A 14445-nucleotide genomic window follows, 5' to 3' on the forward strand; every position below is an offset into this window, starting at 1 on the left:
AAACTCTACCTATAGTAGAGCTATGTATAATTGTTTTTCATATACAAATTAATTCATTTCGGTTAAATTTTCATTTGGTGCAATTTTTGACAAAACATGTAATATTAGCAAAATTAAATTTAAATAAAGGCAACAGTAGTATACAGCTTTTCAAACGTCATAAATCGATTGAGAGAAAACACTTCCGGGTTACAGACTAAAACCGAGGGAAACACTTCAACTATAAGAGGAAAACAACGGAACAACAGAAACACTGAACTGCAAGAAAAACAAACGCCAACATACATAGAAACGGACTATTTGATAACAACTGCCATATTCCTGACTTGGTACAGGACATTTTAAGAAAAGGTGTTGGGTTGAACCTGGTTTTATAGCTGGCCAAACCTCCCGCTTATATGGCAATGTTAAAAAATATATCGCTAAAATGCCAACACTACGTAACAGGAATACAGTACAAACAAACGCAAGAACACTCAGTACAGAGAAATGCCTTCAACACATGGCTTAGAGCCGAATAACATTTTGAGTAAATGGATTATGTAAAATGATCGAAAAATCGTTTAAGGTTTGCTCAGTCTTTAGTTTTCTATGTTGTGTTTTGTGTGCTGTTGTTTGTCTTTTAGTTTTTGTCTTTTTCTTTTTGTGCCATGGCGTTGTCTGTTTATTTTCGACTTATGAGTTTGAATGTCCCTTTGGTATCTTTCGCCTCTCTTTTGATATGCCTTTATCCGAAGTCCAAGCTATCTTTAAAAATATCGCATAAAAGTGTTCCATTTTTGACGATTAGATAAGTGATGGTTACCCGCACATTTATTCTCTTTCTAGTCTGATTATACATTGTATTTCAAATCTTGAATATCTTGCAACAAAGACTTGATCAGTTGTAAAATGTCATAACACTGGAATTATCATAGCAACCCTCAAATTTTTTCTTGCAACGCCTTTCAGTCACGCCATCGCTGGGTTCCTATCATCTGTTCTTAGTAAACGTATAACATGCTGCTCAATTCCATTACACGTTGTCAAAAAAATGTTATAGAAATTGTGATCCGTGTGACGTCATGTAGATGCTGATAGCGAAAATCATTTGATTCGCTAATAATAAAGTTCCGGTTATCATGAGGTCAGCATGTTCAGAAAGCTAACTTTACATAGTTACATTTGTGAACAAAATCATTAAAGCATATACTATAAAGTATATGCTTAATTGATTTTAGGATATGCTGAGTTGACCTTAGATTATGCTTAATTGAATTTAGTATATTTTAAAATGCTAAAATAAATACACATTACCTCGATTCCGCGCCATATTTACATACATTACTGGAAATAGACTCTGCCATTTTATGTCGTATTGAAATACAGCCAAAATTTTCCACTGTCTTTTTTTTAGTGAATTTAAACGGGATTGCGGGTGGGAATGGGATAACTCATGTGACGATTAACTATAGATTTTTTAACGATATGATTTTATTTCTCTATTAAACTCAAATGGTAACCGGCTCGTACAAATTAAAGTGAGAAATTCAAGAAAGAACGATCTATACTTCTTTATGATATTCCTTTCTATTTTTCAAATTCCTCCCTAGGGTGACTGGGGTGGTCAATCTTGGTCTTCGTCCGACCGCCAGTAAAACCCTTGCCAAAGTGGGGCATCCGTTTGGCTGTGTGGGATGTACAAGTACGCAGCCACGTCCGGTCAGAATGGGGACGATAAATCCGATACCTCGACACATTATGTCCTGTCTGGAGGAATATTTTGATATAAAGATTAGTAAGAAATATTAATCGTAATACGAATAAATTTTATTTGCTAACATGCACACGTAAATAATATGTGGGTTTAATATGTTAATTCAAAAATGACACATATGGTTTAATAATATGATTTAAGTAGAAAATATGATATAGTTAATATAATGTTTAATTTATTGCATAGAAGATCTGTAGACCATAAAGACTTAAAAGATACTATCTAAATTTTCAAAAAGATATGAATACAAAAATATCTGGATGAAAATTATTTAATTTAATTTTGTTATGATGATCACACTACGTTTTTAACCACACGTCACAATATATATTATAATATAAAGCTGTAGCTGTTAATATAGTAACGTATTTTTTGTGCATTATCCCTATATTCACAAAAAAGAAACCTTCGTAAAGACAATTTGTTAACAAGATTTCGATATCGTTTTGCTAATTCATACGTGTTAAGAACACTGGTTGTAATCATTATAAAAACCATAGTATTTATTTGTTCAGACCATATGACAGAGAGGGACAAAAAGCAATACCAAGTAGATTTTCGGACTTGACGTCATATCATTTTACATCAGTATACATTATCAGGAGTACCGTTTATGTTTTGAAATTTGAGACTTAAAGTCTTTTCCATCAAAAGAAGCGAATGCTTTAAAGGGGAAAGGCAAAACTCTTGAGACGAAGAGAAACTGACGACATCATTGCAAAAAACGGTAAAACGATGAAAAGACAAACAACCGTTCACAAAACATTACAAAGAACTCAAGACTGAACATCACAAGCCCCGAAGCAATACCGGGGGTGATTTTGTAACAGTAAATTTGGTCCGGTAGTAAAATTTGTCCGCCAGACTTTTTTTCCTAGTTAATCAAATCCATGACCATTATTTTACTAGGAATTTAAGTCACAGGACAAATTTTCCTAGGAAAATAAGTCCATAGCTAGTAAAATATGTCTGGCACTTATTTTCCTAGGAAAAATTGTCCTAAGACTTGTTTTTCTAGTAATTTTTATTATATTTTACAGCCGATTTCATTGAGTGTGTAGGAAAAGGTAAAATCTTTGGTTAGCTTGCTTGCTAGCTGAACCGTGAAGTCATTATTAGGTTAGGTAAACTACCCTCCTTTATGAGTAGACTAGTCCGACAGACAGATAGAATTGGTTATCTGTTGGACTAGTCTACTCATAAAGGGGGATAGTTTACCTAGTAACCTAATGATGACTTCACGGTTCATCTAGCAACCAAGCTAACCAAAGATAATACCTATTCCTACACACTCAATGAAATCCGCTGTAAAAATTATTGAAAATAAAAATAACAACATATTTTCTTAGTTAAGATTGGAAAGTTTCATTAATTTTTCCTATTAAAATAAATGACATGGCCGGACGTTATAACCTAGGCATGTTAATGACATGGACATGATGTCCTAGGAAAATTAGTCTGGGGACATAAATTTTATTAAAATATTATTACACAACTCTAAAACAATATTAAAACATAACATTTAAATTTAACTTTCAAAATAAAGGGAATGGACGTTTTCACCTAGGAATATTAATGACATGGACATGATTTCCTAAGAAAATTAGTCTGGGGACATGAATTTTATTAAAATATTAATGCACAACTCTTAAACAATATTAAAACATAAAAATTGAATTTCCATTGTTAACATGTAAATAATTTGTTTCATTAAAATTTTCTTTTTAAAATAAATGGCATGGACGTTTTTACCTAGGAATATTAATGACATGGACATGATTTCCTAGGAAAATTAGTCTGGGGACAAACATTATATTAAAAAAATTGATACACAACTCTTAAACAATAACATTTATATTTACCTTTTAAAATAAAGGGCATGGACGTTTTACCTAGGAATATTAATGACATGGACATGATTTCCTAGGAAAATTAGTCTGGGGACATAAATTTTATTAAAAACACAACTCTTAAATAATATTAAAACTTAATATTTAAATTTCCAATATTGTTTAAATGCAAATAATTTGATTCATTAATATTTTTTCTATAAAAAAAAAGGACATGGACGTTTTTACCTAGGAATATTAATGACATGGACTTGAATTCCTAGGAAAATTAGTCTGGGGACATAAATTACTAACATCGGACTAAAAATACTAGTAAATTCTGTAACCATGGACTTTTTATACTAGTAATATGTGTCCGCCCGGACATATTTTACCAGGACAAATTTATCTCTTACAATTTCATATGCTCCGGAAGGGTAAGCAGATCTTACTCCAAATGACCTGTCTGTTGCAATTTTAAGTCAGTATTTATTACCATATCGTTATCTGTAAAGCACGTAAGTCCTTTAATGATATCTGAATATAGTTCAGTGATGGACAGTAGTGTCATCTGAATCACTATATATAAAATATAAGAGTAAATCATTGACCCCCAAGGGTGACTTGGGAATAGAAACATGGTAACTTAGGTCTTCTTCCGACCGCCAGTAAAACCCTTGCCAAAGTGGGGCGTCCCTTTGGCTGTGTTGGATGTACAAGTTCGCAGCCACGTCCGGTCAGAATGGAGACGTTAACTCCGATGCCTCTTGTAAAGAGAATGCCACGTTTTTTTTGCACGTTAAGAACCTGTGCAACAACTCTCAAAACAAGGCGTCCGTAGGTGGCCTGTTGGAAGGCCTAATTTCTCTAATTTTCATGGTTTTACACATTTCTCGATCGGTGTGGGAACAATATTTCTCATCTCTATAGAGAAAACTTCTCGGCAAATAATTTTATGACAGCTCATTTCCTTCTGAATTTCCTATTGTGACGTCATGAAAAAAGGCGACAATGCCTGATGACGTCACATATTTCCCATTTTTTCTTCATGTTCAAGGAATTTGCTTTGTTTGTTTGTACGTATATATGCTTCTAGGTTGGTTCCCTCCGTAAAATATTCAGTATGCCTTCGGAATATACAATAACGGCCGGGTACCAGTCTAATATGATTCTTTCTTGGTGTGGAGGGATTAATATAAATGCAGGGGCGTAGGTGCCGGGAAAGGATACCATACCCGCATTACACAAAAATGAGGGGCAAAACTATAAGCCCCTCCACCACTTTGGCAATTTATTTTGTTTTTAAAATGTAAAGTGGCTACAAAAGAGGAGCTTAGTCTCTGATGCATAATTTTTTATTATTAATTGTTTTTGCTTTTAACTAGCTGTCCGTAACTGCGAGTACTCTCAAATCGTACTTTCTTGTTTATTTGACCTGTTGATACTAATTGTAATGCTTTTTTGTTATTTAATGTTTACTTATATCTGGTCTTTATACCAGCTTTGATAAGTGTTTGGTATTACTATAAATTTTCACTTCTTCGTACTATGAAAATCAAAATTATTTATTTTGTAAAAATATTTCCTTTCTCCATTTAAACTGTACACGTATACCTAACAACAAAATTATTTTCATTTACCTGTGTTTAAAGTAATTGCAAATGGCTGATATTTTTGTTCAAGCATATTGTTTTTCTTAAATTGTTTAACATTCAGTCACGGCGGTATAACATGTTACTTTAATTATTCTTCCCTTAGTTCATTTATTTTGTATTTACATTGTATCATAGATCAAATTTATTTGTTCAGTGTATATTCACTGGTGTTAATATGTCTTTTGATTGAGTCAAGCCATTTCAATTGATATTTTATAGTGTGTCTTTCTATGTTGTGATGTTACACTATTGTTTCAGATAAGGGTGAAGGTTTGGTACCATAAAAACGCTTAAACCCGCTGCAATTGTTTGCACCTGTCCTAAGTCAGGAATCTGATGTTCAGTAGTTGTCGTTTGTTGATGTGGTTCATAAGTGTTTCTCGTTTCTCGTTTTTTTTATATAGATTAGACTTTTGGTTTTCCCGTTTGAATGGTTTTACACTAGTAATGTTTGGGGCCCTTTATAGCTTGCTGTTCGGTGTGAGCCAAGGCTCCGTGTTGAAGACCGTACTTTGACCTACAATGGTTTACTTTTATAAATTTTGACTTGGATGGAGAGTTGTCTCATTGGCACTCATACCACATCTTCTTATATCTTTTAACTTATTTTTCTAGACTATTAGACTATCATGATAGAAAATATAGATTAAAGGTCTTTTTTTTTCTTATCACTGTAACCGCCCCCCCCCCCCCCCCCCCCTCTTCTTTCTCAACTTTTCAATCTACTCCTACTTCACTGATATGTATCAAAGGAATACGCAGTAATTTTTTCCTCGCACACAGCTGATCGAATTGAGAAACGCAAGTGTTAACGCAAAATCCTTAATTTATTTAAGACTAAATATCTCCAAACATCGTGGTACATAAACCGGTATGCATATTTTTTGTGTTCAATCTTTTTAATTATGCAATCGTCTGAAATGCAAAATGTATATCTTCCTAATTAAAAGTCAGATACAAAACAAAAGTAGCAAAATAAACGTATATTTTTTTCTGTACTTGTAGTCAGGTCAAGGTCCTCGGCTATCGCATCGGACTTGACTTGACTACTCGTGCAGAAAAAAACTATACCGCAACGGTTGTTACCAGCCTGTATTTTTTTGTTTTTTTTTGTTGTTGTTGTTGTTACCTTTGTTCTGTATCTAATACTTAACTGTCTCGAGGGGCCTCGGTGGCCAAGTGGTCTAAGTAGTTCTACTACTGTAATCACTAGCCAGTCAACAATGAGGTTGTGAGTTCGAACTCCGCTCGTGCGGGTGCACTCGACTCCAATCTTAATTGACTAGGATTGTCCGTTTTCCTATCGAAGGTCGGTGGTTTTCTCTGGGCACTCCGGCTTCCTCCAGCAATAAAAACTGGCCGCCACGAAATAGCCCAAATGTGGCGCTTAAAAGTGGCGTTAAAACACCAACAATCAATCTTAACTGTCTCGAGTTGAGAAATATCGTAACACACTTAAGCTTGATGCAGTGGTGGAATCTATATTTTCACAACCTTCATCCCGGACGGCCTCAGTTTCAGGACCTACTAATGTATTTAATGTTGATTTTTTTTCTCGTCCTGAACATGCACGAAATATTTGCCACTGGACTTTAAACAACCAACGATCATTCAGCATTATATATATGAAGAAAGAGCAGTTACCTTGAAATAACTATCTTTTGAAGTCGATTCTAATATAGAAATATCACATTGATATAGTAATTGCCTTATTCTACATTAAATATTTTTTCCGATAGATATAATCAAAACAACTGCAGACTAAGATAAGTCACAAGTCTGTATGCCTTAGATCTGGATAGTAAAATTCAATGATTGATCATATCAAGGAATTTTCCAAAATCAAGAAATACCATTAAAATATAAAAATAAGGACAAGTGGAATGAAAGCCAATGAGACAACTATCCCCAATAGACTAATTACGGGCGAGGTGGTACACAACTATAGACTAAAAGATGAACATAATACAAAAGAGTACTTCTTACTCATGTCTTTTTTTTTTAAATGAATGTGTGTAGTAATCTCTAAAATAGTGTCGTCATATTCCTGATCATAGAATTGTCAGTAGGTCTTCTTTCCAAAAAACATATATAAAGCAGGAAGTACCGAGATTGGCGTATAGCACAACTGTGCAACTGTTCCAATCTTTATTAACAAATTATTTGCATACATTACGACAATGCATATAACGCAGGAAGTACCGAGATTGGCTTATAGTAATGTCCCAACTGTTCTAATCTTTATAAACAGGTATTTGCATACCCTTACGACAATACAGTTACCTGGATGAACTTAATACAAAAGAGTATTTCTTATTCATGTCTTTTTTTAAATGAATGTGTGTAGTAATCTCTAAAATAGTGTTGTCTTGCTGTCTAATGTCTAATGTTTCACTTGGCTTTGAGTCTAACCATAAACTCCCTCCAAGGTTCCTGATATTCTGAGCGGTAAAACATGTAGTGGTTGCTATCTCTAAATGTTGTCTTATTAATGTATAATATTATTCAACCTGGAGTTGAGTCTAACCTTAAACTCCCAAGATTCCTGCTATTCTGTGCGGTAAAACATATAGCGGTTGTAAACTCTAAATATTGTCGTCTTAATGTATAATATTATTTCACCTGGCTTTGAGTATAAATGAGGAAAAACATGAAGTGGTTGTTATCTCGTGTCTAACCATAAACTCCTAGGTTTCTGCTCTTCTAGGCGGTCAAACATGTCATGGTTGTTATCTCGTGTCCAACCATAAACTCCAAGGTTCCTGCTCCTCTAGGCGGTAAAACATATAGTGGTTGTTATCTCGTATCTAACCATAAACTCCAAGGTTCCTGCTCTTCTAGGTGGTAAAAATATAGTGGTTGTTATCTCGTGCTGTGTTATCTCATTGTAAGCATCTTCATCACAGCTATTACACTTTTTTTAAATTCCTTGGAAAACTAATAAGATTATCCGAAAACAGTCTGCTATCCCTCAATTAATTTCATATGACCACCTTGTCTTTATAGTGAAGAACTCCATGTGTAAGAGAGAATAGTTATAATGGGCTTTGTATGCACCTGTAGTAAGTCAGGAGCCTGTTGTTCAGTGGTTGTCGTTTGTTGGTGTGGTTCATAAGTGTTGCTCGGTTATCGTTTTTTATATAGATTAGACCGTTGGGTTTCCTGTTTGAATTGGGGGTTAATTTAGGGGGTTATTGTCCTAACTGATTAGGAATTAGGGTCCAAAAAGGAGCCAAAACAAGCATTTTACTTGTTTCAGGACATACATGTTTCTGGACAATAACTTGTGTATAAGTGTATGGATCTCTATGGAATTGTACCAAAAGGTTCCATACCTCTAAAGGAAAGTTGTGATTGATTTTAGGGGTTACGGCCCAAATCGTTTTGGAATCAGGGTAAAAAAAAACAAGGATTTTCTGGTGTCAGGACAATAACTTGAGTATAAGTCTACGGATTTTGGGGGTTATGGCCCTAACCATCAAAAATAAACTTTTTTTTATTTCAATAAAAATTGAATTATTTGGGTTCTTTGATATGCTGAATCTAACCGTGTACATTTTTGTACTTAGATTTTTTATTTTAGGCCCGGTTTTCAAATTGGTGCACATTAAGGTCCAAAAGGTTCAAAATTAAACTTAGCCACAATCACCATTAGGGTATCTAGTTTAAAAAATGTGTCCGATGACCCCGCCTGCCAACCAACATGGCCGACATGGCTAAAAATAGAACATAGCGGTAAAACGCAGTTTTTGGCTTATATCTCTGACACTAAAGCATTTAGAGCAAATCTGAAGGAATAAAAATGTTTATCAGGTTGAGATCTATCCGCCCTTAAATTTTCAGACGAATCAGACAACCCGTTGTTGGGTTGCTGCCCCTGAATTGGTAATTTTAAGGAAATTTTGCAGTTTTTAGTTATTATCTTGAATATTATTACAGATAGAAATAAACTGTAACAGCAATAATGTTCAGCAAAGTAAGATCTACAAATAAGTCAACATGACCAAAATTGTCAATTGACCCCTTAAGGAGTTATTACCCTTTATAGTCAATTTTTTACCATTTTTCGTAAATTTTTATTATCTTTTACAAAAATCTTCTCCTCTGAAACTATTGAGACAAATTTAACCAAACTTGGCCACAATCATCATTAGGGTATCTAGTTTAAAAAATATGTCCAAAGACCCCGCCTGCCAACCAACATGGCCGACATGGCTAAAAATAGAAAATAGGGGTAGAACGCAGTTTTTGGCTTATATCTCTGAAACTAATGCATTAAGAGCAAGTCCGACATGGGTAAAATGTTAATAAGGTTTAGATTTATCTGCCCTGAAATTTTCAGACGAATCAAACAACCCGTTGTTGGGTTGCTGCCCATGAATTGGTAAATTTAAGGAAATTTTGCAGTTTTGGTTATTATCTTAAATATTATTATAGATAGAGATAAACTGTAAACAGCAATAATGTTCAGCAAAGTATGATCTACAAATAAGACATATAACCAAAATTGTCAATTGACCCCTTAAGGAGTTATTGCCCTTTATAGTCAATTTTTCGTAAATTTTTGTAATCTTTTACAAAAATCTTTCCTACTTAATCTACTGGGCCAAATAGAATTAAACTTAGGCACAATTTTCAATAGGGTATCTTGATTAAAAAATGTATCTGATGACACTGTCATCCAACCAACATGGCCGCCATGGCTAAAATGGAACATGGGGGTTTACTATAGAAGTCTAAGAGAAAATTGTAAAAAAAAACATTTCAAATGGTCACAACTTGAAAACTAATTTGAATAATGATAAGTGATCTTCAGTAACTATTGTAAGACTACAATGGGATCATCTGCTTTTAATTTAACTACTAGGCCATATTTAAAAACCAAACTTGGCCTCAATCATCATTAGGATATCTAATACTATTGATTATGATTTTAACCTTATTTTACATGATTTCGAAAACAACAGTAGATACAGATGAGCGACACCGGCTCTTGGGAGCCTCTAGTTTTTATTTTGGCCCATATTTCAAGTTGGTCTAAATCGACGTATAGAATTAAACTGTTTGATTTCATCAAAAATTGAATTCTTGGGGTTCTTTGATAAGCTGAATCTATTATACCTTATTTTGATATCGGATTATAATAAGTAAATGTCCAATTCAAAATTTTAAATTCTTAGACCACATTCATTCTGTGTCAGAACCCATGCTTTGTCAAATATTTAATCACAATCTAAATTCAGAGCCATATCAAGCTTGAATGTTGTGTCATACTCGCCCCAACTATTCAGGGTTCGACCTCTGCGGTCGTTTCAAGCTGCGTCTGGAAGCATTTTAGGAAATTTATTATGTCACAGTACTACCATACGTGCAACAAGATTTCTTTTATGCTTCCAGCTTGCAACTTAAATGCTACTATGCTTGCAGCATAAATGACATCTCTTTTCTTTCTCAGTTGTTTCCTCAGCCCCTCAGCCGTGATCCATTGCCGATGAAAATATTGCATAGTTAACAATTAAAAGTCATTTTCAGGCGAAGTCAATAATATTTAATACGCAGATTAATTAGCATTGGCACATATAATTTCATTGAGATTATTTGACCTCGCCCATTAGTCGTCGCCCATTGACCTAGACAGAGTAACTTTTGCATAGTTTACCTGTTAAAACGTGTAATAAGGTCAGTATATCGTTATACCTATTTATTGTTTCATGCAAATGATGTTCATAAAAACTTTTTTTCAAAGAAAATAAATATGGTTGTATTCGAGATTTCAATCCTTGCATTTTACCAGATGTACAGATAGTCATACCTTGTTAACATTTTGATTTAAACATTTGCAATATACTAGCGAAATTAAAACAGGCGTGACATATCTTTGTGTCGTTTATATTTGCATTACATAATTGACATTACGAATTAAGATGATTTCAAAGTCTCATATGACGGTCGTAGTAATGTTAAATTATAAAGATTTACTTGTTCGAAAAGAAATTTCTATCGTGTGTACATGCATGCATAAGTATCAAAACAATCATACAAATCAATTTGGATTGATAACTTAAAAGTATTTGTTGATCGTGTTTATCTATTGCATGATTCCTTTTTTATTTGGATAGGTTTTTGACGATATGAGGAACAACGACAATACAGATGGAGGATATGCTTGGGTGGTTTTATCAGGTTAGTTGAAATTGTGTAATGTAAGGCAATCCGATATATATTAATACATACTTGTTCTTTATTGCTAAAGAGAGTAGTAATTAAACCAACAGACAGTGACATGCATATGTCGTTCAAATTTTGTCATTAGCAATTTCAACTTTTACAATAGCGGTTGTCTTTGATTCTATGACAAACTGAGAAAAATAACAATTTCGTTTGACGAAAACCTCTTACGTTATTTCTTGAATACCAGTAACTACTTGCTTTATCAAATGACAATGCGTATTTAGAAACTATCCAACAATCTATATATCTTTAAGCTTTTCTCCTACAACCTAAACAAACCACCGGAGGTTTCACATTCACTTGTATGAATCAGCGAGTAGATTATGTATTTTACATTCTATTGGGCAATGCATAAATGAAAAGAGAAACAAGAAGGTGAATTGTGAAATTTTTACTAATTCAGAAAAAAAAAATTCTCATATGAAAATAATCAATATATACATTGTACATATGCATTTGTACAAGATAATAATGAATGAAAAACATAAAACGATAATACAATAATACAGAATACAATAGCTTGGCCTAGGAAGGGGTCAACTAAGCCATATAAAAATATTGAAATGCTAAGTGTAATACCTACAACATACATTTGTAAGCATTCAGAAATGAACATGCTCCAAACCTAAAACTGGCTTATTTACAAATATACTTTTGTGATGGACCCAAATATAGATGAACATCTAACAAACATCAAAATAAACCCCAAAAAAAAAGCTTAGGGTGGTGAAAGGGGATGGAGGGAAGGAAAATTTATTAAAAACCAAATAAAAATCTAGTTTACAAATTATCGATCTGTAGATCAGCAAGAATGTGTAATAAAATACATTGTGTAGAAACTGGCAAATAATCATCCAGCCAAATGATCGTAATGCAGGGGTTCCCCGATCGGGGCTAGGAAAATGTAAATTTCGAAACAAATTAATGGTTTCCTTCGTCTGCATAGAAATAGTTATTAAAATAACTTGCCTTCATTCTCAATAAATCATATGCATAAATGGAGAGAAGACATTTATTTACAATACTTATAAAGAAAACAACAAAAAAATGCTCATCAATATATGAAGTGCAATTTCAGCCAGGAGCACATATTCTTTATGACTTTACAAACTTTTAACCAAACTAATTTGTTTTTGAAATCATGATATATATACAAATAGGAAGATGTGGTATGATGGCCAATGAGACAACTCTCCACAAACGACTAAATGACACAGAAATTGACAACTTTAGGTGACCGTACGGCCTTCAACCATGAGCAAATCCCATACCGCATAGTCATCTATAAAAGGCCCCGAAATGACAAATCTAAAACAATTCAAACGAGAAAACTAACGGCCTAATTTATGTACAAAATAATGAACGAAAAACAAATATGTCACACAGCAACAAATGAAAACCACTGAATTGCGGGCTCCCGACTTGGGACAGGCACATACAGAATGTGGCGGGATTAAACTAGTTAGTTGGCGCCAAACCCTCCTGACTGTATTTGATAATATTTCCATTTTTTACCGGATTTGAGTTCAAAACCGTCTTATAGTATTGTGATGTTGGGCGGGGAAAAGTGTATAGTTTGTAAAAAGTCAACTTGTTCTCTTACATTTTTCAAACCAGATCCCTGAAGCTTTACAAGGAAGATAGCACATATGTTGAAAATGTGCACCTGCTATTATGGAATTGTTTAAGGAATTTTTCTCATTTTTCAAGATTTGGGAACTTTTGTCAGCAAAATTTATGAAAGAGGGTACACGTTTTGTGTATTGAACACCTACAATTTTCAAGCCAGTTTACTAAAACTTCAAAGGAAGATTGCACATATGTTAAAGTTGTGCATCTGTTATTGTGGAATTGTTCGAGTATTTTTCTTAAACTACCAGACATAAGAACTTTGTTATTTTCAACAAAATTGGGTCACAAATATGGTAACACGACCATTTGAGACTTAGACCTATTTTTATGTAACAATGGGACATACAAAGTTTTCTGTTTTCTTCAAAGTATTGTTTACATTTTAATACGCAATGAAATTAATCGCCAATATAATTTTTGTTACATAGTACATTAGTCCGATTCCAACTGCCCTGTTCAAAAGGGGAGCTTGTGATTTTTTTTGTTCCAGAGAATTTCAAAGTAATCATAAAAAAGCATCTTCAAAGTTTTTTATGCATAAATGCTGTATAAGTAACTGTTCGTATTTCTTTTTCGTTGTAGCTTGTGTCGTCCTACAGTGTCTGACATCAGGGGTTGTCAGTTCTTTCGGTCTGTTTTTCGTTGAAATTCTTGAGGTATACGATGAAAAAGTGTCCACTGTCACCCTTATCATGGGAATGATGAATGGGGTTTACTGTTTGTCATGTAAGTTGTGTGTATGCAAGTTCAAACTTGAATACAGTTTATATGGACATATTCAATATTAATCTAAAATAGAATTGAGAATGGAAATAGGGAATGTGTCAAAGAGACAACAACCCGACCAAAGAGCAGAATACAGCCGAAGGCCACCAATGGGTCTTCAACACAGCGAGAAAATCCCGCACCCGGAGGCGTGCTTCAGCTGGCGCCTAAACAAAAATGTGTACTAGTTCAGTGATAATGGACGTCATACTAAACTCCAAAACATATAAATGAACTAAAATTAAAAATCATACAAGACTAACAAAGGCCAGAGGCTCCTGACTTGGAACAGGCGCAAAAATGCGGCGGGGTTAAACATGTTTTGTGAGATCTCAACCCTCCCCCTATACATCTAGCCAATGTAGAAAAAAACAAACACTCAGCAATACGCAAAGTAAAACTCACTTTAAAACAAATCCAAGTCCGATGTCAGAATAGGTAACAAAAGAAACTAAGCAAAATGACAATGATACACAAATTAACAAAGGACTACTAGCAGTTACTGACATGCCAGCTCCAGACCTCAATTAAACTGATTGTAAAATTATGTCTTCATCATATGAAAATCAAGCACGAT

General features: G+C 33.9%; 1 protein-coding gene across 1 annotated transcript in view; it reads left to right on the forward strand.

The window, feature by feature from the left end:
- Positions 1–14445, forward strand: part of LOC127738450 (monocarboxylate transporter 11-like) — a 50732-nt gene that overhangs the window by 10115 nt on the left and 26172 nt on the right. The window contains exons 2-3 of the mRNA XM_052249709.1: positions 11360–11423; positions 13686–13829. Of these exons, the coding sequence (XP_052105669.1) occupies positions 11372–11423; positions 13686–13829 (196 nt within the window). The 5' untranslated portion in view covers positions 11360–11371. The remainder of the gene's footprint in view (positions 1–11359; positions 11424–13685; positions 13830–14445) is intronic.

Source organism: Mytilus californianus, unplaced genomic scaffold, assembly GCF_021869535.1.
Source record: "Mytilus californianus isolate M0D057914Y unplaced genomic scaffold, xbMytCali1.0.p SCAF_4, whole genome shotgun sequence".
NCBI lineage: Eukaryota > Metazoa > Mollusca > Bivalvia > Mytilida > Mytilidae > Mytilus > Mytilus californianus.